This window comes from Candoia aspera, chromosome 1 (genome assembly GCF_035149785.1).
Source record: "Candoia aspera isolate rCanAsp1 chromosome 1, rCanAsp1.hap2, whole genome shotgun sequence".
Classification (NCBI taxonomy): domain Eukaryota; kingdom Metazoa; phylum Chordata; class Lepidosauria; order Squamata; family Boidae; genus Candoia; species Candoia aspera.
In genome coordinates, this window is record NC_086153.1 from 24544031 (window position 1) to 24569105 (window position 25075).

The window sequence follows — 25075 nt, forward strand, 5'->3', positions numbered from 1 at the left end:
AATAAGCTGCCCTGTGCCATACAGGTCTTTAAAGGCAATAACTAGCACCTTGAATTACACCCAGAAAGAAACTGGAAGCCAGGTTGTTGGTGCAGCAGTGGTGTCATATGGGCAAACAGGACACCCAAAACTGTGCACACCGCTGCATTCTGGACCAGTTGTAATTTCTGGATGGTCTTCAAGGGCAGCCTCATGCACAGCACATTGCTGTAATCCAAATGGGAATTAGGCATCCTTTGTGTCTAGGCATCCCTTTTGTCATCTCATCTCCTGGATGGTCCCTCCCTTCACGTCCATACTTGTTTTAATGTTGGAACAGACTGGATTTCAGTAGGTTTGTGGGTGCTTAGGATGTGTTCACAAAAACTCCCAAATATTTAGGAAACTTAAATATTTGGTTTGTTTTATTATACCATACACAGGCTTTGATTATGAAGAATTCAGTAACTATGAATTGATTTTCTCTAACAGCAATGAGAAACGACGCAGGGAGCAAGAGAACAAATACTTAGAAGAGCTGGCAGAGCTGCTTTCAGCCAATATTGGAGAAATTGACAGCCTGAGTGTTAAACCAGACAAATGCAAGATTCTAAAAAAAACAGTTGATCAGATTCAGCAGATGAAAAGACTCGAACAAGGTAAATCTACAAAATCTTTTGTCTTTTTTTGTTGTTCGTTCCTTGTGTTCTTGAATTTATAATACAAGACAATGGTATATAAACTATGTGCTGGGACCTTCTTGAAGAAGCATAGGAGAACTTGAAGAATGTTTGCAAAACCTAAGGGATTATCTGTTACCACCATAAGATTCTATCCTCCCTTGTATCTTCTTTTCATCCACTGCTAAGACACAATTGATCAACGTTCAAGTTTTGCATAAGATTGTGTTTCTGGTTCACACTGGATGAACAGGGATGACAAGATCTTCGCTGTTCTACAACCACAACCTGACTTTTAAAAAGGGAATTTAGGCAAGCTCCTGTCCTGCTCTGTTCCGATCATAACATTCACTGTATGCCGATTTGCGAGGGAGGAGCCAATGTTATTTTCTCAGGTTACTGCAGGGTTAATATCCCAACCCAAAAATGATTAGATACAATGGCAAGCAGTAACCCTGTCCCTAACTGTTACTTGGTGGACTGTAGAACAAAGTACTGGACTTAACACTAAGAGTACTAGGAAGCATAACAAGTTCAATACATTTGAGGGGCATTGAGCCATAGAACCAAAAGGCAAGCTGCGCATTATGCACAACTGCATGAAATGAAGGATCCACTGTATGTCTTTTTTTAATTAGCCAACAGCTTTGGGAAGAATTGAAATGAAGCAGAAGACATGGCTGGAGAGATGGATGCTAAATGTGTGGATGCTAAATGTTTTAATTGTTCCTTTTCCCCCATGTTTTTCTCTTTATAGCATCCTAGATCTGGATCCTGCAAAGTTAGTGGGGAATCACTTGGGGTACATGGATTTGGAGCAGAAAAATGCTATGCATCTTCATTGCATTTTCTACTGTTCTGATACTCAAAACACTCCCTCAGAGCTGTTTACAAAAACCATCTTCAGTACATTTTTGAAGCAGATCCCCTCCCCCTTGTTACATATTTATTTATGGTATGAGATGCCAGTGCATACAATGAATAGTCTTGCCCATTGAAGTAAAATGAACTATTTGAAAGAAAATTCAGTATTCCCACCCCATGTATATTATACAGCTTGTATGTGTGTGTGATTGCTGAGGACATTTTCAGGGGAGTCAATGTTCAACTATTTCTCCAGTGTGGATGCTCTACTTTTCCAGCTGCTTGGGAGGCAGGGAGCATTTGTACCAGCAGTTGGTTTGCACAGCAAGGGTGCATTCAGTTTTGCTGGCTTGTCAGTTCCTACTCATACTTCCTCTATCCTTGCAGTCACTTTATTTTTCTTTGCCAAGGCAATTCATAGTTCTAGTTCTATTTGAATATAAGAGCAGCTAATTAACAGCACTACAAGCTTCAGACTGAGAATCCTTGGTGATTAACCATTAGATTTTGCTTCATCAAATCTGTTGGTCACAAAAAGAGGCATAGCTAATTTTATATGCCAATAAGTTCATAAGAATCACATAGCCAAGGAACTCCAATGATGTTACAGGATCAGTTCTATGCCATCGGCTAATACTCTTTCCAGCACTCAGGATAAGAATGTAGACTTCTGTTTGTGTTTCAAACAGGCCTCTGAAAAGAAACTTGTGAACTATTTTAATGGGATCTACTGTTTGAGAAACTGCAAAAACATTTTCTTTGGTAGAGACTTGGGTTTTGGTCTTGAGTTTGAATTTACAAAATTATATGTGCTTCTATAATGGTTGCAACTGGATGACACCAGAAGCTTTTAAAGCAGGTGCAACGGGGTAGCAGGCAGATATGGGTATATGGGGATCTCTAGTTGCTTCAGAGAGCTGCTCACCTCCTGCAAACATAAAGGATTATCCAATCCTGTGCAAACTTTGCAAGCTGTTTTGTAAAAAAAGATATGCATGGCTGCAGAGTTGCATAACAACCCTAGAGCTTCAGTTTCCTGCTTTACTATGCTCTTGGTATGTTCCTGCAAATGTTTTCTGTGTGCATGTGCTACCCAGCTCCCTTTGTGGTTCCCTTCTCTTCCCATTGCTTAGCAAGAGAAAAGAGTCCAGAAACTCATAGTCATTAGATTCCACCCCAATCCTGTATGGCTGTGGTGATCAGTGGCTGTTTACCTTTAAGTGGTAATATTGAGGGTGGGGAAGGGAAACAGATTTGGAGTAATCAACCAAACACTGATTAACATAACCTTCAGGTGCCTAAACAGGACACTGCATTCTGTAAACAGATCTAATAGTGGCAGAATAGAAATTTCATGCTGGTTATAATTTTCTGCCAACAAAAAGGTGGATGGATAGCACTTCAACTCAGCTGATGGGAAAAGCCTGTTGTGATTCATCTGTAAGCTGCAGTACCTTCAAGTCCTCAGTTGTGCTCTCTTACATCATCTAATTGCGCAGACATAGATACTTGCTATTCTGATCCAGACTGAAGGAACCACCACCTCTTGCAGGGCCTACCATGGATGCTTGCCCTGAAGTCCCCTTTAATTTTTTTTTATAATGAGCAATATCAGGCAGCATTATATAATACAAGTAGGCTTGTTGTCTTCAGTTGCCTTTTGGATATGTAGAGTGTAGTGTAATGGTGAAGTGGTTTTTTGTATAGGAAATCATATGCCAGAATCACCTCTCATTTAAATCTGGAGGCTAAGAATTACTATGAGATCTTCCAACTATAACTAGTATTTCTACAGTGCTACAGTTAACTTTTTCATTGTATTTTATTATGAGCAGTTCTTGTTTTATTTACTTCAATTTCATTCAAATATTACTGAATTAGTAACAAAAATAATGAAATTATGAGTACCATTCAAAGCCACTTCTTTAGAGCAGGAGGTGGGATGATACAGGACAATTTATTACTTCTATCACATCAGGTGTCAGGACACAAGTACATAATGGTGGCATCTGCATAATGGTATCATCATGTGCATGTCGTCATTCTGGCCTTGCTGCATTGTGCTGTGGGTACTTTGGCACAAAGCATCCATTTATGCAGTCCTCCTCCTTTTCTGCATTTTAAAATTGTATCAGCTTAAATACATGTATGTGAATTCAGTGGATTTCTATTTGGCTGCCAATGCACTAAACCCATCACTTACTTGAAAGCAAGCGCCACAGTTAATGGCACAGTTAGGAATGCTGAGATGTGAATAAATACCCACCACTTTCTGGAAGCCTGAGTAATTTCTGGGAGAAACAACATTTCTCCATTAGATGAACATCCAGTGTTATCACTTTTCTGCAAGGAAATATTGCTGAGATAATCAGACAAGTAATCAGAACCATATACCACAGTATGCAGTAGAACCTAAGCATTATATTACAAAATCCATCCACTGAGTCATCCCAAAGTAAAATGTTGTTGGGCATAATTACACATTGCTGAAAATACTATTTTGGGAGAGGAGAAGCCAATAATAGCATGGGGGGTGGGGGTCAGAAATATCTAGATTTTCATTTTGAATTTCTGTGCTCATACAATTCAAGAGAGAGGTTCTCTCATTTCTCCCACTGTAGCTAAATTGCTAGCAGCTGGGAGCATGAGAAATGGGGCCCTGCCAAGGTCTATTCTGGAGTCTCTTCATCCTTAGATGAGAGAAAGAGGCACTCCATGTTTCCCTCTGAATTGAATGCTTGCTTTGTAGCATTGGTAACTAATTTGAAAGACAAAACATAGGGCACATAGTCTGTCAGCTTGCCAAGGAGGAAAGACTATGCTTTGCATCCGAAGGAAGTTTTCTTTACATTGAGAATGGGGGAATGAAAGGGAGGTTCTAAAGTTCTTGCCAAGGATACTTGTGATCTCTGCAGTCCACGTTGTCCATAATAAACATGTTCACATGTTAATGTTTTCTCATGTTTACACCTTTCCTTTATGCCTCTTAGGAGACCGTTTACACACTGTGTTTATTTTGTGGCAAACAATAATGCATGCCTCTCGGTAGGAACAGAAAATGAAATGGCTGCTTTCCTTGTTAGCAATCATAGTACTCTTGCTGCAAGTTAAATATAAATATGCTACAGACAAAAAAGGTGTTCTTGTTGATACTTGTGAAAGTGTATCAGCTGGATTCATCACCTATTTCTGAAAGTTAGGTTAATTTGTTTTTTTAAAAAATCTGTATATAAAATACAAGATTTTCCACTAGATACCTGATTTTGGATGGTGTTTTGGATTTTGGAACCCTTATTTCAATTTCAACATTTTTAAATTAAATGATTGTTGGAGAGTGAAAGATCTCTGCATGAGAACTCAGATATCTGTTTCCATTCATGGTAGGCAATTTTGAATGCAATGGGGCAATTGTCCAGTTCTAAATAGGCAGCCTCATATCTCTGGGAAAAATATATAATTACCAGATCAAAAGCAAATACGTTGCTATAAGGAAATTAAATATTCCAAGCTTCAGAAACTTCAGTATGCAATTCTTAAAAATTAATGCCTTAAAATGGTCTCAAGGTTCCTTAAGGTTTAGCAAAGTGACTTTGCCTTTGTCCCTGTAATTCCTCAGCTGTGTTCATGCAGGACGATAGTAAGGCTTGGTTAGTGGAACATTCTGGGCAGGACTGAAGCGAGGCCTTTTACAGCTGCTTGTATTTTTCAAAACTATTCAGACAGACCACCCCAAGTGTCAGAGGATTGCTTAAAAATGGCAAGGAACTCCTGTGAACGTGATCCAAATTCTTCTGCTCTGATGCTGGTTTTGAAAAGTAAAGAATAATTCCGCATGTTTTTCAATCATAAATTGACATTTGCCAGTGCCTTTTTGTGAGTGTTAGAAAAAGTTTCTGGAAAAATCATACTAGGGCAAGTAAGTTTAGACTATATGTGGAGAAGTTAGTGCCATTGGCCTCTGTGGCTTTCTGACACTTGAGGAAAGCTATTGCAGAACCCAGATGCTATACACTATTTGAAAGAGAGAAGGAGATCTTTTGGAAATATGCAGTCGTTGCTGTGCTTCAGATTTCATGCACATTACAGATGGAAACTGAAGTGATTTTTCGAGGAGGTAAGCGCTTAAGAGTTTCTGGCTTATGGGCACTTTCAGCAGTCATTAGTCTCCTTGGCATGGCACAGCATGGCTGAACATTAACTAGGGCAATTGCTACCTCAGTGTGTGCTTCCTTGAGCTTTGCTCTCTGCTGGCAGCTTATCTGCTTCTGCTGACTATGTTGTTTGGGGAAGGGAGGGAGGAACCTCACCTCATTTACACTACATTTATTTCTAGCCTTTTGGGCATGAGATGATGGCTGAAAAGAATTTGGGGTTGAGTGTTAATCATGTTGGTGTCTCTGCTCCAGGACATTTTCTGTTATCCCCAACAAAGAATCTATAAATGCTGATTTGTTCATTAGGTTTCCATTCCTGATTGTTGTGATTTCCCCTGTGGTTGTCTCTGTGAATACAATGTGTAGATATATTTTGAACTAGAACTCATAGAAATTAAATATTTTTGGGTAGTAAGCGTGGATTCTATTAGTCCTACAACTGACTTGTGTGCCTTTTCCTAAGAATAAGCAGTTAAGAGTCTTTCCCTTAAAGCTGTTAGAGTAAGGAAAGTTAAATGATATTGTGTTAATGGAGCAGATTGTTGCTAAACAGGATGGGAACTAGATAGATTTTTGGCTTGAATACCACAGAGTTTCTGTCTTCTGCAAGAACTGTTTATTCAGTAGGGAGCAGAAGGGCATAATGATAAGGGTAAGCAGTTGGGATAGGGGGAGTGGCTAAGAAGCAGAAAGCAGGACCCGTAAGAAAAGTGATTATAAGGAAACCCTGCTTAGCCCTCCTGATTTCTGCTGCCCTAAGTTGGTTTCCCCATTAGGAAAAGGCTAGAATCTTTAGCTTAAAAAAAAAAGACCTTAGAAATAAACAGGTGTGATTTTGCTATGGATATGCAAATGGTACATTGCATTCAAGAATAATGTGTTACATGCCCAAGATTGAATGGAGAACATGTTGGAGAGTGGTTGCTGTTGCTAGGGAAAGTTCCACGGAACAGCCTAATTAACTATAATGTCCTTTACTCATCTGTAGAACTGTTAGATAGCAAGTACCTTGCTTCATAGGTTGGGATTGAGATGTTTTAGTGCCCGATCCACATTGATGATGGTGCAAAGGAAATTGGTTTGCTGGCATTGGGCATCTTGGCTTCTAAAAGCAAACCTACTGATACACAGGAGACTCTAAAACTGAATTCATTTGGTGGTATTAAAACAACCTGTAGCTGATTCTCATTTTCTTCCTTAATCTCTTTTTTTCCTTCCTATGCAATAAGTTGTTGAAAACTGGTGGAATGATTTCCGCTCATTTTGAGATGGATAACACTAAAGACTGAAAATGGATTTAGTATAATTTAAGAAATCAACAGCCCCCCAACTCTCTCCCAAAACAAACCACCCAGAAAAGCCTAGCCCAGCCCACTTTGTATTATCACAAACTGCAGCTCCCAGTTACTCCCCAAAATATTAAGTGCAGTCCTAAGGCATCCACATGCTGCCCATCTCTGTCCCAGATTTTGTGACAAGGTGAAGAGAGGAAGTTTTAAATCTCAGAGCGTCAAACAAATACCCTTTAAATTCCATAATCAGGATTCTCAGTGGAATCTTTTCTGGCAGAGAGAACACTAATTGGCACCGTCTAAAGGAAAGCAGAGGTATGAAGCAGCAGGTGGAAGTTACAGTGAATGGAAACAATCCACTGTTAAGCCTCTTTTTGCCAAGTGTTCACCAGGGTCAGTTCCTCCTATTGACAGATTTCTCAGCTTGTTTCTTCTAAAGATGTAAGAAGCCAGCCCTTTCCCTCCATACCAAGCATCTCATTTGTTTCTCTCTCTTAGAATAGTGGGAGGACCTCAAGAAAACAGAAGAAACTTTCTAAATCAACCCTGTCTGCATGCTTATACAGCAGTCCAGGCCTGCTCCTCTGCCTCTGCTTTGCATGCTAGGCTGCTGTTATTTAAAAGTATCAAGCAAATTCTTTTAGAATGGTTTCCCAGGACTGGAGCCGTTCCAAGGCCAGTAATGTACAGTTGGCAGGACATGGAGTTTGCGGCTGTGGCAGCAGCCTGACGTTCATCTGCCAAGACAGCTATAAACATGGCAAAGGAAGGGGTAAGACAGTTACTTTTTCAGCACTACACCTTCCCACAAAAGTTGCATGAGGATTTTTAGACCAGCACTGTTCTGTGAATGGTGCTTTTCAAGCCCTCACTGCCTAGAGACTACAAAAAAAGCTTTCTTGATGAAGTCACAATTTTGTTGTTTTGCAAGTTAATGAGATGGATGAGATGCCTGTGTATTAAGTGAAAAATATTATTTCAATTTATATAGCTCCCCATCTCAAATGCATGACTTTGGGCGTCGTAACAGCAATTGTAAAACAATATAAAAAAAAAAAGAATACAATATAAACACATAAAAACCATACTAAAAAAAAGTATTACACAATCCACAGGTATAGAAAACAGTGAACAACCAACATAACCACTGTACAGGCTTTACTACTAAAATAATAATTTGCTTCTACTTAATTTGTATGGAAATTTTCAGGGTGTAGAATTTTTGTGGGATAGTCTACTAATACATTCAAAGCAGCAAACTAAGTTTCTCAAAGTAATAGTGAATATGTGGGTTAGAAATTGTATGTATGTAAAAATAAGTAATATCCATATTTAACCTACAAACATGATAGTATGTCCCCATTTGAGACTCAGGTATATTGACTTACCACATGGAGGCTCTTTTAGTCACCATGGATAAATAGCTATTGATGAGCCTTGTGTGAATGGCTGAGATTGATACTCATCCACTAGTCCCAAGGAATTGTGATGACTTTTTGATTGCTAATTCCATTTTACAGATGAGGAACCACAGCCAAGAGAACAATTTGATCATGGGGGTCATGCCCAGCTGAGATTTGAACCTGAATCCGTATCCTTCAGTCTGTCCTTATGGACTGCAACTCATTTAGACCCAAAGCGCTCCTCCAGGGAATGCCATGTGCACTTGCTCAGTCTGCCAAAGTTGCCATCTGAGCTAGATGAAACAGCCCTAGACAGGTGCAAGGCTATATAATTTGTGGGAGATTTTCCAATGAGAAGCACAACACAGGTGCCCTTTTCACATTACAGTCCCTCTGTGGGAGCCTCTTTTTTGTGGCATCATCCTATTAAGCAGCTGTAACATTTTTAAAAGCCCACAGTGACAAATGCACACACTCCTTCCCAGCAGGGGCACTGGTTCCACAAAACAAATCTACATAATCAGACTTTATGAAACATGGAACTATACCTTATAGTGGGGAAGGAGCTCGTGCATTCCAGTGATGCTATGAACTACACCATTGGGGGTATGCATTCCCAGAAAGGTCACCCATGAGGTCAGGTCATAGAAAAGAGGTCAGACTAAATACACTGGAAACATGCTCCAGTATTCTGCTAAAAAAACAAAATGGTTGTTGACAATTAAGGCACTGTCAACATTATATTGAAATATGCATCTCCCCGGATCAGAAGGTATCCAACAAGCTACTGGGGAAGAGTGGAGGGCAAGTATGAATAGCACTGGTGTTTATAATTTAGGTAGATTAAGCCCCAAGGACATCCAACTAGTGATGTGGCCAAAGGCAAAAGGAAAATTCCATAACGCAAAGCTGTAAATACCACTGGTACATGGAATGTCAAACCGTGAATCAAAACCAATTTGATGTGAGAGCAGAAATGTCAAGGCTGAATATTGACATTCTGAGAATCAACAAAAAGACAATTGGGATGGGTTATTTCTTATCAGAGGAGAAGTAGACAAGAAAATCATAGAAGAAATGGAACCAATCACTATTAACAAAATGGTGTCAAAGTCAATGCTCAGATTCAGCCCCCCAAATGATAGAATAATATCCATTTAAATTCAGTGCAAGCCAATCAGTATTGCTACAGTAATACACATCTATGTCCCAACCAAAAATGCAGAGGAAGTGAAAGTTGTTCTATAATAACTTAAAGCACCTTGTTGATACAGCACCAAAAAAAAAAAGTATCATATGAAACATAGGAGAACTAGAGTGCTAAAGTTGGAAGCAAAATGGCATTTGGAATAAAGGCAACATTGGTCTCAGTGTGCAAATCAAAGCAGGAGACAGGCTACCAAAGTTCAGCCAAGAAAATTCAATGGTTATGCAACCACCTGTTTCCAACTACTTAAAAGATGGACAACATTGAAATCAAGTTGATTATATATTCTTAAGCAAAGATGAAAAGGCTGTACTCAGTGAATAAAAACAAGACCTGATGCCTGTTGTGGCACAGATCCTGGGCTCCTTCTTGCAAAATTACAACTTAAAGAAAACAAAATAAGCAGACTAACAAGATATAACCTCACCATAAGTTTATCCGGTGAAGATAAAGTTCATGAAATACTAGCAGAACTGTTTAAAATCTTACGGTATATTGCAGTTAAAATGCTATATGCAGTTTCTAAGCATGTATGGAAAACACAGCAGTGGCCCAGAGATGAGAAACGATCAATTAATTTTTTAAATCACTTTTATTTATTATTTCCAGTACCAAAAAAGGGCAGTGCTGAAACTATGGAACAGTTGTACTTCTCTCACACACTAGTAAAGTAATGCTGAAGATTTTGCAATCCATGGAAGGGGAACTGCCAGATGTACATGCTGGATTCAGAAGAGACAACTCCCAAGATAACATTGCTAACATCTGATGGATAATGGGAAAGGGAAAGGCATTGCAGAAAATGAATAATTTTGCTTTATTGATCATTCAGAGGCTTTGGACTGTTTAAACGATAACAAATTATCGATGACCCTTAAAAACATGAGTGTACTGGGCCACCTCATCTGCCTGTTGAAAATTTGTGCCAAAACTGGAAGCAACACTTAGAATGCTATTTGGAGCAATTAAATAGTTCAAAATTGAGGAAGGGTGCATCATGGTTGCATAATGTCATTTATTTAATATATGCAGAGTATATAGTGAGAAATGCTGGACTAGAAGAAATTGAAAATGGAATTAAATTTGGAGGGAGAAACAACAACCTCAGATATATGGATGATACCACTTTGGTGGTTGGAAATGAGAGAAGGTCATCAGAAAGGCTCAGCAAAGGAAAATTGATGCCTTGTTTCTGAAATTTTGAAATATCTGGAGTCAGCTGAGCCACCTGCCATAGAGGAAGGGAAGAAACAAACTGCCTAAATGTTTTCAGACCTGATAGGTGAAGACACTTATTTTCTAGATTTCAGAGCCTAACATGACTCTGAAAATGTTCACAAGGTGCTCCTTATTTGATTCCAGTCACCAGTTATAACCCAGACCAAAAGTTTTAGCATGGAGATTATTCTCAATTTCTAAATTACTGAGGGGAGGGGCTCTTTGCCTTTCTCCAACTCCTCTTTGCTCTTTCTGCCACTTGTCTGCTGTGAATCCGCTGGAGATTGAAGTACTAGAAGCATATTACCTGCAGTTAACCCTAGTCTGCAGTTTGTGAGGTTGCTTTACTTAGTTTTCCCCTTTCCCCTTTGCTTTAAAAAAGAGGTTGTCTGTTTGGTTGGATTTTCTTTCAAATGAGAGCCAGTTTGGTGTAGTGGTTAAGGTGCTGGCCTAGAAACCAGGAGACTGAATTCTAGTCCCGCCTTAGGCATGAAAGCCAGTGGGTGACTTTGGGCCAGTCACTCTCTCTCACAGGGTTGTGGGGGAAATAGGAAGCATAAGTATTTTTGCCATCTTGAGTTATATATAAAAAAGGCAGGATAAAAATATAACAACAACAACAATGATAATAATAATAATAGTTTCAAGTTATTGCTGTCTATTTCTGTATTCTATCCTGGGTCAGATGCTTTGCGAACCATAGCATGTAAACCTATTCCATTTCCCACACTGAAAACAAAAGAGTCACTGTTGTAGCAAAAAAAATACCTTACTGTTAAGCTGCAAAGAAAACTCCACTCCAAAATTAGATGCATCTATAATCTGATTAGAATGTTATATGCAGTTCTGGTAAATTCCTTTCAGATAAAGACATTGTTGAGAACTGTGCCATGATAAGTGAGAGCCAGTTTGGTCTAGTGGTTAAGGCAACGGGCTAGAAACCAGGAGTCTGTGAGCTGGCTGGGTGACCTCGGGCCAGTCGCTCTCTCTCAGCCCAACTCACCTCACAGGGTTGCTGTTGTGGGGAAAATAGGAGGAGGAAGGAGTATTTGGTATATTCTCTGCCTTGAGTTATTTATAAAAAAAATAATAAAGGCGGGATAGAAAATTAATTAAAAAAATAAAAAATAAATAAGTAGAGTATCTTCCCTGTAAGGAAAGGCAGGCAGAAACATTGCAGTTCTCTGGTACAATATAATAAAAAATAGGACCTAGAGGGTGAAAGTTATAGCAGTCCATTAAATGTATGAGAGTAGCAAATGAGATTTCTTCCTGCTCTTGTTTCATATAGCTCTTACTTCTCTAATGTGTGATACATTAGAATGAAGAGCGGGAAGAAATGTCATTTGCTCCACTCATACATGTCTGATACATGGAGAATTGCTAAGAAGAACTTGGTGATACAATATTTAATATAATTTCCACAAAGTCAGTTGAATTTTTAAACAAAGATTAGACATAGGCCTCTCTTATCACAAGAGGTTCATGATAGCTGAGTTGGTTTATTTGCAACAGCATCATGCTTTGCATAAGAATAGAAACATCCAGCTGGCTAGTTTTAGAAATGAAGTACTAACACAACTTTCCCCTCCAAATGCATTGATTTACAATTCTAATAATAACAGGATTTGTAATCCAACACATCTAGACTCTACTAGGTTTCCAAAGGTCATTTGACAGTCATAACCTGTGGGTCTGCTCCAGCATGCTATTCATAAGTTATTCATTCATAACAGTACAATTTGTCTCATTATTTTAATGCCTAGAATTATATTTGTGGTAAATATTTAAGGCTCATATCACCAATGTTTTTCATCATTCAAACTGCCCAAACATTTGCTGACCACTTCTTAAAGAAAATTGTAATCATTGTGCATAAATCTGATTGTTACAGACCTCTGACCTCAAGTTGGAAGGAACTTTGAAGGTAATTTATTACAACCCCCAGCCAGAAATTCTCTATTACTGCTATCTCACTAGGACACTGTCCCAGCTTCTGCTTACAAATTAAGACCTACTGCCTTCTAAGGCAGCCTATTTCACTGTTGAGCAGCTCATTCAGTCAGGTCTTCCTAATTTTAAATTAAATAAATGATTTAAAATAAAGTGTTCCTTCTGTAGTGCTAAAGGCTATGTCATACCTAAAATTAGATGGTGATCTCACCAAAGCTTGGTTGTCAGCCTAAATCTGATCTCATCAGTTTAGCCATATTGAATTTTAAAGGAGTTCCACTCGATTCTTTTTAGTCTAAGGGAGATCAAATAGTGTACTGATCAATGCATTCTTTAAAAAGTACTCAGCAGTTTCATATTCTGGATAAAACCAATAAGGGAGATCTCATCATATTGCTTTCCAGTCCATTTTAAGAATGTCCAGAACTTGGCAAGATTTCAAGCTCTGGAGGTAATAGGAAGGGGAATATTTGAAGAAGACTTAGGCTTACAACTCTAGAAATGGTTTGGAAATGAATGGATATTAAAACTGGATGCTTTCTCATATTACTAGAATTCTGTCATCAAATCAAACAGATGGCTAGTAAGTTGTAGGAGTTGGGTTCTAGAGAGGACTGAATGTCTCTTGAAGGGAGCAGATTTGCAATTTAAGCATGCTTCAGGAAATTTTCCTTGAGTATGTTGGTTGCAGTGAGGATTAATTCACAATAAAGCAGAATTGTGAAATGTGGGATTTGGGGGGGGGGGCAGGCATTCTCCCAGGCATCTCCCATGATGGAATCAGGCGCTTAGTGCTACCTGACATTTATTTTTTTTAAATAGCAATAACAAATTTAAGAGGAAACTGTTGTGTTGCAGAGCATGAGCTCAAGTATCATATTTATTTGTAGGAATAGTTCTGGGATCCAGAAGGGTCCCAGTGGGATTATAGAACATCCTGATGGGCTAGTTCACATTCTGGCAAAAGGGTATTTTGTGTATGGTAACTATTGTGTGAGTGCATCCCTTCATGCTCTCAAAATTTCAAATGTGTCACTGGCCTAGAAAGATCACCTATCCTTCCAGTAAGTACCGAGAAACCAAGTTGTGCAATGGCATGAAGCAGATAGTAAGGGTGCAGCATCATCAGATAGCTACAGGTACTATACTGTCAAGGACAAGTTTGACAGGTTCTTCAGAACCCTGGACAGGTCCCATGGGAAAGTGGGCTTGCTGTGGGTTGTGGGCTTGACTGAACCCCTCCTAGACTCCTGGTTCAGGTTTTCAGATTCAAAAGATTACTTAGTAGTTGGAGCTCAATGTAACAGGATTCAAAATCGATGCCTCTCTGAATTGCATTGTTTTATCTCCTGATTCCCCTTATCTCTTTTTACTTCTCTCTTTGGATTTATGTGTGGTCATTACAGGAAGCCAGATCATCGCACTAGCAAGAGTATTTCTTACTGGCTTTTATTGCTTTTCTCTTTCAGTCACCCACATTTTTACTGATGAGCAAATGGCATTGTCTACGTGAAGCACTTTCATTTGGGCACATAAGCTCTTTGCGCCCACATTGGTGCTTGCTAGGATGTTGCTGAGTGTCCTAGCTTATAAACTCACAGGCCACCCACCTGGAGCCCATGTGTTATATGAGAGGCTTTTCTAGCATTCTGCTGCAGTGTATGTCCCCTGTAAATGAGCTGTAAAAATTTTCTTTGGGTCATGAATTCCAGTGAGCTGACAAATTCCTCCACCTCTTTATTTCAGTACAGTAGAGCTGACTTGCTGCTCTCATCTATAAACTGGTCTCCCTGTCTCCACCCTTGAATCTGGGTTCTATCATGGATTGGTTTCAGTTACAGACTCAGTTCATTACTATAAAATGCTTCTGTGCAACAACACTGGCCACTTCGCTCTGCGTGTATTTATTTTATATACCACCCCCCCCTCTTATAAAGCAAGTCAATACAATTTTAATACCTTTGCTGACAGTTTCAGTCTAGTTGACAGTTAAATATAGAACAAGCCAAAGGGGAGACTATGAATGAACAATGTAAATACCTCTCTTTTTTTTCCTCCCAGGCCTGTGCAGTTTTCGCAGATTTATGATTAGACTATGCTACTATGTAATCCATTTGTGAGCACAAAATGTGGCATTCCAGAGCTATTCTTATTCAAAGTTCCTGATCCTCATGAATTTATTGAAAAGATTCAAAGCAGCTAAGCAATGATTCTATGTAATTTATTTCAGTGCAGTGCATCCCTACAAGATGAACTGACAGAATATCATTCTATTGAATGAGTGAGGGCATTGAGGCAGTAGTGAGTTTATTGCTAAATTATATTTAAACCAGGATGTTTTCAACTTTCACTCATCACTACCCTAGATTACCTTATGCCAGATCTTTCAAGAAACTCTTTAGCAACCATCTGGGCTGATTCCTGCTTGGAAAGTGTAATGATTGCCTTATCCCAATGAAGTCAGTCTCACCAGGGATTAGTGAATAAAACTGATTTATTGGAAGGATAGTATGCAAATACGAAGAAAGCTGAGAATAAGCAAAAGCGCGCCAAATACAAACTAAAAACCCTCGCCTCCAAGCCGATCCCGCCCCTCACCCCAGCATCGCAACCACCCCCTCCCAGCATTGACAAGCGTCACACATCTGCCTGGGAAAGTAACCTTGAATACATGTCATAACCCAAACACACATTCCTTCAGGGCAGCACAGAGATAACACCCTGGCAGGGCTGGAATTCCCCACCCCGCAGATGATAGACACGGATCAGAAACATGACATGAGAAACGTTACAATGTATGCAAACCATTGAAACGATGAACATGACATATCGCCCCCCTTAAAGAAACGAAACGAAATCAAGGAGCAGGCTTATCGGGATAAGCAGCATGGAAATGGGCAACCAGAATAGGGGAGTAAACATCGTGGGCAGCAACCCACTCAGGATGGGGGAAATGCTTCCAGCGAACAAGGTATTGTAAGACAGAACGACATCGTCGGGAATCCAGGATTTCTCTGACTTCAAAGTGTTGCTGACCATCAATCATGATAGGTGCAGGAGGAGGAGGTTGTGGATGCCAGCGGGCTGATTCGTTGAAAGACTTAAGGAGGCTGCAATGAAACACAGGGTGCAAGCGTTTAAGATTTGCAGGCAAATCCAATTTAAAAGTAACAGGATTAATTTGAGCAACAATAGGAAAAGGACCAATAAATTTAGGCGCCAACTTTTTTGAAGGTTGTGTAGATTTGATGAATTTGGTGGAAAGATATACTTTATCACCCACTTGGAAAGGTGGTGAGGTTGACCGTTTGGAATCTGCATGCCGTTGATAAGTGGCTTGGGCATCAGTAAGCGCCTGTTGGATTGTTGGCCAGGCAGCTGCCAGGCGTGCGGCCCAATCAGCAGGTGAAGGGGGGGGGGGTGCTGGCTGAGGCAGTTCTGGGATCGGGACAAAGTCACGGCCAAAAACGGTATGGAATGGCACTTGGCCAGTGCTTTGATGAACGGCATTGTTGTAGGCCACTTCAGCAAATGGTAGGAGGTCAACCCAATCATCTTGCTGATAATTAACAAAAGCACGCAAATATTGTACAAGTGTAGAATTGACCGCCTCCGTATTTCCGTCAGTCTCCGGGTGCGACGCAGTTGACAATGCCTGGTTAGTACCCAGTAATTTCATAAATTCCCGCCAAAACTTGGACGTGAATTGTGTGCCCCTGTCCGTCACCAAGCGGGCGGGGCATCCGTGAATTTTGTACACATGTACAATGAAGAGGCGGGCCAGCTGTTGTGCAGATGGGATGGAGGTACATGGGATGAAATGGGCTTGTTTAGAGAAAAAATCTTTTACCACCCAAATGACAGTTTTCCTCTGGCTAGGAGGTAAATCAACAATGAAGTCCATAGAGATCTCCTCCCAGGGGTGGGAAGGATTAGCCACCGGTTGTAACAAGCCCTGGGGCTTTCCCACTTTTCGTTTAGAAGCAGCACATACTGGGCAGGAACTGACGTATTCTTTGATGTCGCGCCTGAGCGTTGGCCACCAGAATTGGCGCCTAACCAGATGGAGGGTCTTCCCAAACCCAAAATGCCCAGCCACTCTGTCATCATGGGATCGTGACAGAATGATTTTGTGCAACGCCTCAGGCACATAGAGACGATCATGCTTCCATGCAAAAGCCTGTTTAAAAGTGACCTCGTGGAGGTTTGCTTGCAACCAAGTGTCAGTTTTCAGCTCGGAAAGCAACTGTTGTTGCAAGTCTGAGGGAACAGGCAAGCGAGGTGGAACTGAAGCGTCTGTTCGCTGCGCTCGAGTTTGGCTGCGAGTCACAGCTGCCAGACTCATTTGGGGCTCCGTCCAGAGAGTTCCCACTACATCTGGCACCGTACTGGCATCCTGAGGCTGGCGCGAAAGTGCGTCAGCCAGGAAGTTGGTTTTCCCAGGTATAAATTTCAGTTTAAAGTCAAAACGACTAAAGAATTGAGCCCACCTAATTTGTTTTGGGCTCAGTTTATGAGACGCAGTCAGTGCCTCTAGGTTTTTATGATCAGTCCAAACCTCGAAAGGGTGGGTAGCCACCTCCAATAAGTGACGCCAGCTTTCCAAAGCAGCTTTAACAGCAAAAGCCTCTTTCTCCCAAACGTGCCATCTCCTTTCTGTCTCTGAAAATTTACGGGAGAGGTAGGCACATGGCTTTAACTGTCCGAGGTTGTCCTTTTGCATTAACAGAGCTCCAATTGAGAAATCAGAAGCGTCCACCTGTACCACAAATGGTTTGTCAGGATCAGGATGCTGCAGAATGGGTTCGGACGTAAACAGTTGTTTAAGGGTCTCAAAAGCCCTCTGGCATGCGGGTGTCCATTTTAGCAGCGCTCCCGGATTTTTCACCCTCCGTGTATCTCCCAAACCTTTAGTTTTGAGCAACTCAGTGAGGGGTAGCGCTATCTCCACGAACCCCTGGATGAAGGGCCGATAAAAATTCGCGAATCCAAGGAGACTTTGTAGCTGCCTACGCGTGCGTGGCGGCTCCCATGCCAAAATGGCTTCAATTTTAGCGGGATCCATTTCAATTCCCTTATCAGAAATCCTATAGCCCAGATAATCAATTTGCGATTTATGAAATGCACATTTTGACAGTTTAGCATACAATTCCGCCTTTCTCAGTTTGCTCAGTACTTGTCTGACTAGATACACATGTTCTTCCATCGTTTCAGTATATATTAAAACATCATCTAAATACACCAACACCCCTTTAAATAGGTGGTCATGCAAGATCTCATTGATCAGTTGCATAAAAACTCCTGGCGCTCCCGCCAATCCAAATGGTAGCACTTTATATTGAAAAGCACCCAAAGGACAATTAAACGCAGTTTTCCATTCATCCCCCTCCCATATGCAAATACGGAAATACGCCTCCCTCAAGTCCAGCTTAGAGAATATTTTCCCCTTTGCCAGATGTGTTAGCATATCTTTTATCAGGGGCAAAGGATATTTATTTAATATCGATACTGCATTGAGCCCCCGGAAATCTGTACACAATCTCAAGGTGCCATCCTTCTTTGGTCGAAACAGTACAGGTGTGCCTACTGGAGAGCTGGCTGGTTCAATGAAACCACTAGCTAGATTTTTGTCAATGAACTCTCGTAGTGTTGCCAGCTCCTTCTGGGTCATAGAATAAATTTTAGGACTAGGCAGTTTCACATTAGGCACAAATTCTATGGCACAGTCAGTTTTGCGATGAGGCGGCAGCCGATCCACCTCTTTTTCACCAAACACATCTGCAAAGTCCTGGTATTGCTCCGGCAGCCCTTCCCGCAGCTCGAGGACTTGCAGAGAAGTGGTTGCTGCCCGTCCCACCTCGTTGTCGTCTAGTTGGTCTTTAGCAGGGGCTTTATAAAATCTATCTGCGAACGTCACCGTTCGATGCACCCAGTTTATGGAGGGATTTTGCCGTACAAACCAGGGCATCCCTAAGATGACCAAAGGTCCCCCTACTGGTGCCACAATAAACGGTAACTTTTCCCAGTGGCTGCCCATTTGCAATGCAACCATCCCGGTAGAGTGGGTAACTGGTTTCCCCCCTGCCATGGTCCCATCCAACTGGGTAAAGATCATCGGCCGCTTTAAAGGGAACGTGGGTAACCCCAACGCAGTAACCACGTCGGGGTGCATCAAGGACTGTGAACACCCCGAATCAATCATGGCCCACAGTTCTATAGTTCGGGTGCTGGACCCCAACTTCACCCTAACGGTCAGGGTAGGGAAATCCCCACTCACCGAAACATGGTCGTGCCCATCTTCTTCTTCTTCCACCTGCCCCACGGCGCCCTTCAAAGCAGGTGGCTGGCGTTTCCCGCCGGCTCCTCGGTCTCCTGTCCCCTCTCTTCTCCAAAGAAAGGGATGCCTTCAGGTTCCGCCTCGGCCAGGGCAGCTTTCATCTTCCTTGGTAGGGATGGCGATTTCCCAGCCAGTTTAGCTGGGCGATCCTCGGCTCGTCTTTTTGGGCACGCCGCCGCTCGGTGCCCTTTCTTCCCGCAGCGCAGACATTGCCCCTTAGCAAAGCGACGCTCCCTCTCCTCTTCCCACGAACGCTGGCTGGTTCATCCTGAAGAGATCGGAGCGCGGGCGCTTTTGATTGTTTTGCCTTGCTTTACCGCCTTGCGATGAGCGAAGGTTTCCAGAGCGTTTTCAGCACTGCCCGCTAGGTGAATCCACCCATACAAAGTCTTTGGGTCATCACGCCCCAGAGCCCACCAGAGGACTTCAGTTTCTAGCCCATCTTTAAACAGCTCTACTAGGGTAGACTGGGACCAATCCTCAATTTTTCCGGCCAGTGCTTTGAATTCTAACGCGTAGTCTGCCACTGAAAGCGACCCTTGGGCAAGATTCTTCAGAGCCCGTTTCGCCCTTTCTTGTGCCAGAGGGTCCTCAAAGTGTTGTTTTAGCGCTCACAGGAACTCTTCGAAGTCTTCTAGCTCTGGGGCCTCTGCTTGACACAGCTGGACGTACCAATCCGCCACCCTCCCCTTCAGCCTATTAGCAATGGCATTGATTTTCCCCCTCTCGGAGCTGAAGCTCTGCTCCCAGTCCTCCATGTAGCTATTAGCATTGGTAATGAAGAAAGACAGCTTCGTAGGGTCGCCATCAAACTTCACCGGGAAAGGGGGGGGGTCTCGCCGCCTCCAGATGTTTGGCTTTTCCCGTAACGTCTAGGGTCCTCCTCCCTTTCGCTGACTGTCGGAACCGAGTCCGACCTCTTCCCCGCGGAGATGGGGGTGGTGACTCAGGGTTGTCGCTCTGATCCCTAGCGCCCTTTCGTCTTCCCTCAGCCAACCCCGACTTCCTATGGCTTTCCTTTAGCATCACCGCCAAAGACTCCAACTTCTTCTCTAAAGCCTTCATTCGTGCAGGGGTGACCGACTCTTCGGCCGCACCGGTTACCACTACCACTGTGGGTGACAACGGAGGTCCTGGTTTCCGGACCTCTTGGGCGTCCCCTACAGCGGAGTCCTCGTCCTCGTCCCCCGTTCTATATTCGGCCCCTGACGTGCCCGTCGTTTCCAACGTTACCAACTGCTCGCCAGGTTGTAGACCCAGCTGTTCTCGGCGTGCCGCCCTCTCCGCGCGGGCGCTCCGGGCCACCCTCACTGCCATGGTGTCTGGCTCCTCTTCAATCCACTCGGCTTCTCGTAGTACAGACATAGCAGCGCTCCCCGTCACAGGTAACCTGGCTAGGGGCTCGCGGGGTAAATTTTTTTGATGATTCTCAGCTTTATGTAATGATTGCCTTATCCCAACGAAGTCAGTCTCACCAGGGATTAGTGAATAAAACTGATTTATTGGAAGGATAGTATGCAAATACGAAGAAAGCTGAGAATAAGCAAAAGCGTGCCAAATACAAACTAAAAACCCTCGCCTCCAAGCCGATCCTGCCCCCCACCCCAACATCGCAACCACCCCCTCCCAGCATTGACAAGCGTCACACATCTGCCTGGGAAAGTAACCTTGAATACATGTCATAACCCAAACACACGTTCCTTCAGGGCAGCACAGAGATAACACCCTGGCAGGGCTGGAATTCCCCACCCCGCAGATGATAGACACGGATCAGAAATATGACATGCGAAACGTTACGATGTATGCAAACCATTGAAACGATGAACATGACAGAAAGTAGTTCAGTACCATGTTCATCTCCAGGGGATTTATAGAAAGTCCTCTTAATGCATTATTTGACTGAGTGGTTCTCACATGGAGAAGAAGAATGGGGCCATGCTGTTAGCCTTGCCCCTAGTTAGTCCTGATATTTGTTCTTGAGTTTGGACATAAGGAGAGGCACTCTTCTTCCACCTTTGATCTCTGTTACCATGTTTCCTTGTTCATATTTGTATATGAATTTGCATATGAATATATGTCACAGTGAAGATAAGGTTCGAGTGGTATTTTTCTGGAGATGTGGAGTGCACACTGAATTATGCTTCCAGAAATCTTCAACTGAGTAAATTGCAAAAATAATGAAGACAGAGATGGAATTTATTAGATAAGAAATGGAATGAACACTATAAAATGGTAAAGAACATAATAGCAAGAGTCCTACTGGCTCAGGCCAAAAGGTCATCTAAGCCTACAATCTACTTCTCAGAATGGCCCTACAGGTACATTTAGAAGGCTCATATGCTTAAGGTGTTAGTCCTTTTCCATTGTTGCTCTGTAACAAGTGATAATTAAGACATGGTATCTTTGAATGTGAAGGTGGTGTACAGCCATCAAGATTAGCAGGCTTTCAGCGGTTAATCATAGGAGAGCTTTGGTGCAAATAACATGTTATGGACTACGAAGAGATAGAATGAATAAATCAGTGGAATATTGAAATCAATAAAAGTTAATAGAATTCTATACTTTGTTTACTATAAAATAGTAAATATATATGTCCACGTTTGTTGAGAATCTTACACATTCACAGCAATGTTGGGGAGACCAAATATTGCTTAGTGATTATTTAAAATCTTGAAGCTAAAACAATTAGCTTGCAAAAATAGAATTTTTAGAGTGGAGAACCTTCTTAGATTCTTATTACTGCAAGGACAATTAATATAGAGAAAGGCAAAGGAGTTGAGACAGAAGCAAGAAAGAAAAACCAAAGAGACCAAGTTGGGAACAACTGTATTGTTGCAATGGACATTAATTCTTGAAGGATTCCCAGTACATCAGTCTAAGCAGGACTTTCCTCTCTTGCCTATCTCTTTCATTTCAAGTCAAATGAGATAGCTTTTTGCTGGTCTTTTCTTTTCTATCCCATGAGCTTAAATAAGTTCTAGAAAGCTGGCCCAGCTACCTTTTTTATTAAGGGGCTGGACAAAGCTGAGAAAATTCTTCTATTGTATTCCTAGTATACATCATATTCAAATATATTAATTGCTTTAATGCTATATCAGGATAGTCAGAGAAAAATTATAGGGCTTATGGCCAGTAGGGTAAAATCACAATAATCAGAAATGGCACTGATTAACTTTTGGGAACCAGTTGAATTGCATGTTTACATTACTTGAGTGATCTCTTATCAGAGCCGGAAGCAATAATGGAAGAACAGATAGCATTGAGGTGACTGAGCTTTGAAATAAAACCAGCTACTCAATGGGTAACACCCACTCTGATAAAGTGAATGCAGGAGGCTGGCCAGATCAAGATTTGGTATTTCAAGTTCATGCCCCTTAGAGGCCTTAAGTTGAAGGGCTAAAGTGATTATTGTAAAGGGAAAAACTGAATTTACTCAAGCCATATTATGATACACTCTAGTCATATCTGACCAGTCAATGAAGGAAGGATCAAAGGACATGAACATGAAAGCATTTGTGCTTTGACTCTGACATTTAAAGCTAGGGCTCTTTCTCTCAGTTAGTCTTCTGTGTAATATCTTGTGATTTATTGTTACGTCTGTCAAGATTAGCGCGATTGTATATGTGGTTGAGGGCACAACTGGAAAAGGTTTTCTAGGACTGGATTTTAATGGGTTGAGGAACTAGCCAACTATAGATAATTATAGATATAGAAGTAACACATCAGTAGGCAGTCGGTGCTCCCTAGTTTATATTGGGTCAATGTTGCATAATTTTTTCTGTAACAGTTCATACAACCAGCCTTTTCAGCTTCATAAGACACTGGTACGGTATGAATGGTTGCCTGATTTCTGAACAGTCATACATAAAAACAGCTCCCTCTGGCTATTCTCATATGAAATATTGTGCTGTGGGTGACCCTTTGGGTTCTACTTAAGCTCCACAAGTGTTGTTCTACAGTGAGATGCACAGAACACTGAACTCTGAGACTCCAGTTTAATGACGAAAGTACAAGGGGGAAAAATATGGATCTTTTGAGCTGTAATAAAACAATTAGTCTTTGATTTTGCCATTAAAACAATGTTAGACCCTCAGTTTGATAAAGACTTTTGTCATTATCTCTCCAGTTTGGGGAATGGGTTGGACAAGATAAGGTACCTTCCATCTCATACATTATAAATAATTCTACAAATTCACTTGAGGCTATTTTCTGTACCTAGCATGGCTTAAGAACATTTGCTCAGGATGGGGTTTGGTTCTGTAGCTGCACCTAATTTGTGGAATTTCTTGCTTCAGGGGATTAATTTGATCGTGAGCCTTTGCAAACAGTTTCCATCCACAGGAGGTCATCTTCTATTTGTATCTCCATGTCCCTTACCCCCAGACATTGTTCCAGAGAGTCCCCTAACTCTCAGGAGTACAAAGGCCCTCCAGGATTGGGGGGGGCGGAAAGTAAGCAATTACTCCTTACCCCAGTGAGGACTCAAATGCTGAAGCATGTCATGTTTTCCTTATTTTTTGAATCAATGTCAAGCAATTCAAGCAATCAATTCAAGTAATGTGTCCGTAGGGAAGAGCCAGAGCCTCTGTGACAGAGTAGAGATTTTGCAGCTATGGGTCAGCTTTCTTAGCCCCTCTTGTTAATAAGGACCAGAAATAACATGAAGAAAATGCCTTGTGCCCCTGCTGCTGAACAACGTGGGGAACATGCACCAGCCCCTGCCTAATGTCTCTGCCTCAAATCACCTCTAACACTGTGTGAAGTTTATGTGTTGAATGCAAAGAACCAGCATATATTTGGCTGGAGAAAACACAGTGGAATGAGAACAAAAGTTACTTCAGAAGTTAAAGATCATTAAATCATTTATTCAAAAATGCTATAGTCCGATTTGCTAATAAATGAATAATAAAGGAGAATCTTCAGATAAAGATGTAGGCAGTTCTGTTTTTACCTCCTGACCGAATGAATCAGCACATAGGTTCCTCTCATTTCTTATGGAAGTCCAAGAGCTGCAGGGCATCTCAGAGGCAGATTTGTGGAGGCTCTAATATGTCAAATGGTGACAACGCAATAAAAAGCACGGAATTTCTTCTGAGAGACCTCAGGCATTTTTTTTTCTTCTAGAAGAAAAAAAAATTGCCCTGAGGCCTCAGCAGTACATCATTTGCTGGTACATCAAGCCTGTTTGTGCATTTCAGTCCATGTGCCCTGGCAGTGGAGTTGAGTGTGATCTCTTAGGACCATAAGTGAAAGAAAGGCTTCTTCAGTACCACTGAATTCTCATCTGTAAAACAGTGTATGAATATTCATGTATTTTATCATTGCCATGCACTGGTTTGCTGAAATCCAGGTCCATCCTCCTCTTCCCCTAGGTTTTGTGAGTAGCATAGGAAAGTGACATCTGTTAAGAGTCAGAATATTGTGGTGGGATTTGATCTGAAAGGAAGAGGAGGAGAAGCAGCAAGATAGCAAGAGAAAGAAAATAGGTTGAGGGGCTGGAATACATACTATCCAATATGACGTATTCTTACTCTGTTGCCTTGTTCTCACACGTAGCAGGTGAGTAGTCTACCTGCCTTGAGATTGTATAACTGCGGGGGAAGAAAAGTAGAAAATGCTGATACGGAGAGATGAACATGATGGTGTTAGCATTATTTGTATTGTTTATAACCATTGTTCAGGTTATAGTTGCTTCAAGTGGCTTACAAGTAAAATAAAGACAGTTTAATCATAAAAGTCTAGCAAACACTACCAAAACATAGCTCATAGGGATTTTTCCTGAGGGCCATTTGATGGTAGAATAATTTCGACAAGGCAACTGATAATCGAAGCCTCTTCTATCCTACCTCAGCTCTCTAGCTAAATGTACAGTAAATCCTTCTCCCCTGTAGTTACATAGTCTCCAAGCAGGTGGCTACTTCACCTGCTGTTTGTGACAACTAGGTTATGGAATAAAAATATACCTGAATTTATTCCTTTGGCCACGGA

The 25075-nt window shown here is 41.6% G+C and overlaps 1 protein-coding gene across 6 annotated transcripts in view; it reads left to right on the forward strand.

Annotated features, from left to right (window-relative positions):
- NCOA1 (nuclear receptor coactivator 1) overlaps positions 1–25075 on the forward strand; it is a 295660-nt gene that overhangs the window by 196743 nt on the left and 73842 nt on the right. For all 6 annotated transcript variants that reach the window (XM_063300632.1, XM_063300594.1, XM_063300586.1 and 3 more), the window contains one exon: positions 472–638. In XM_063300632.1, coding sequence (XP_063156702.1) covers positions 472–638 — 167 coding nt within the window. The remainder of the gene's footprint in view (positions 1–471; positions 639–25075) is intronic.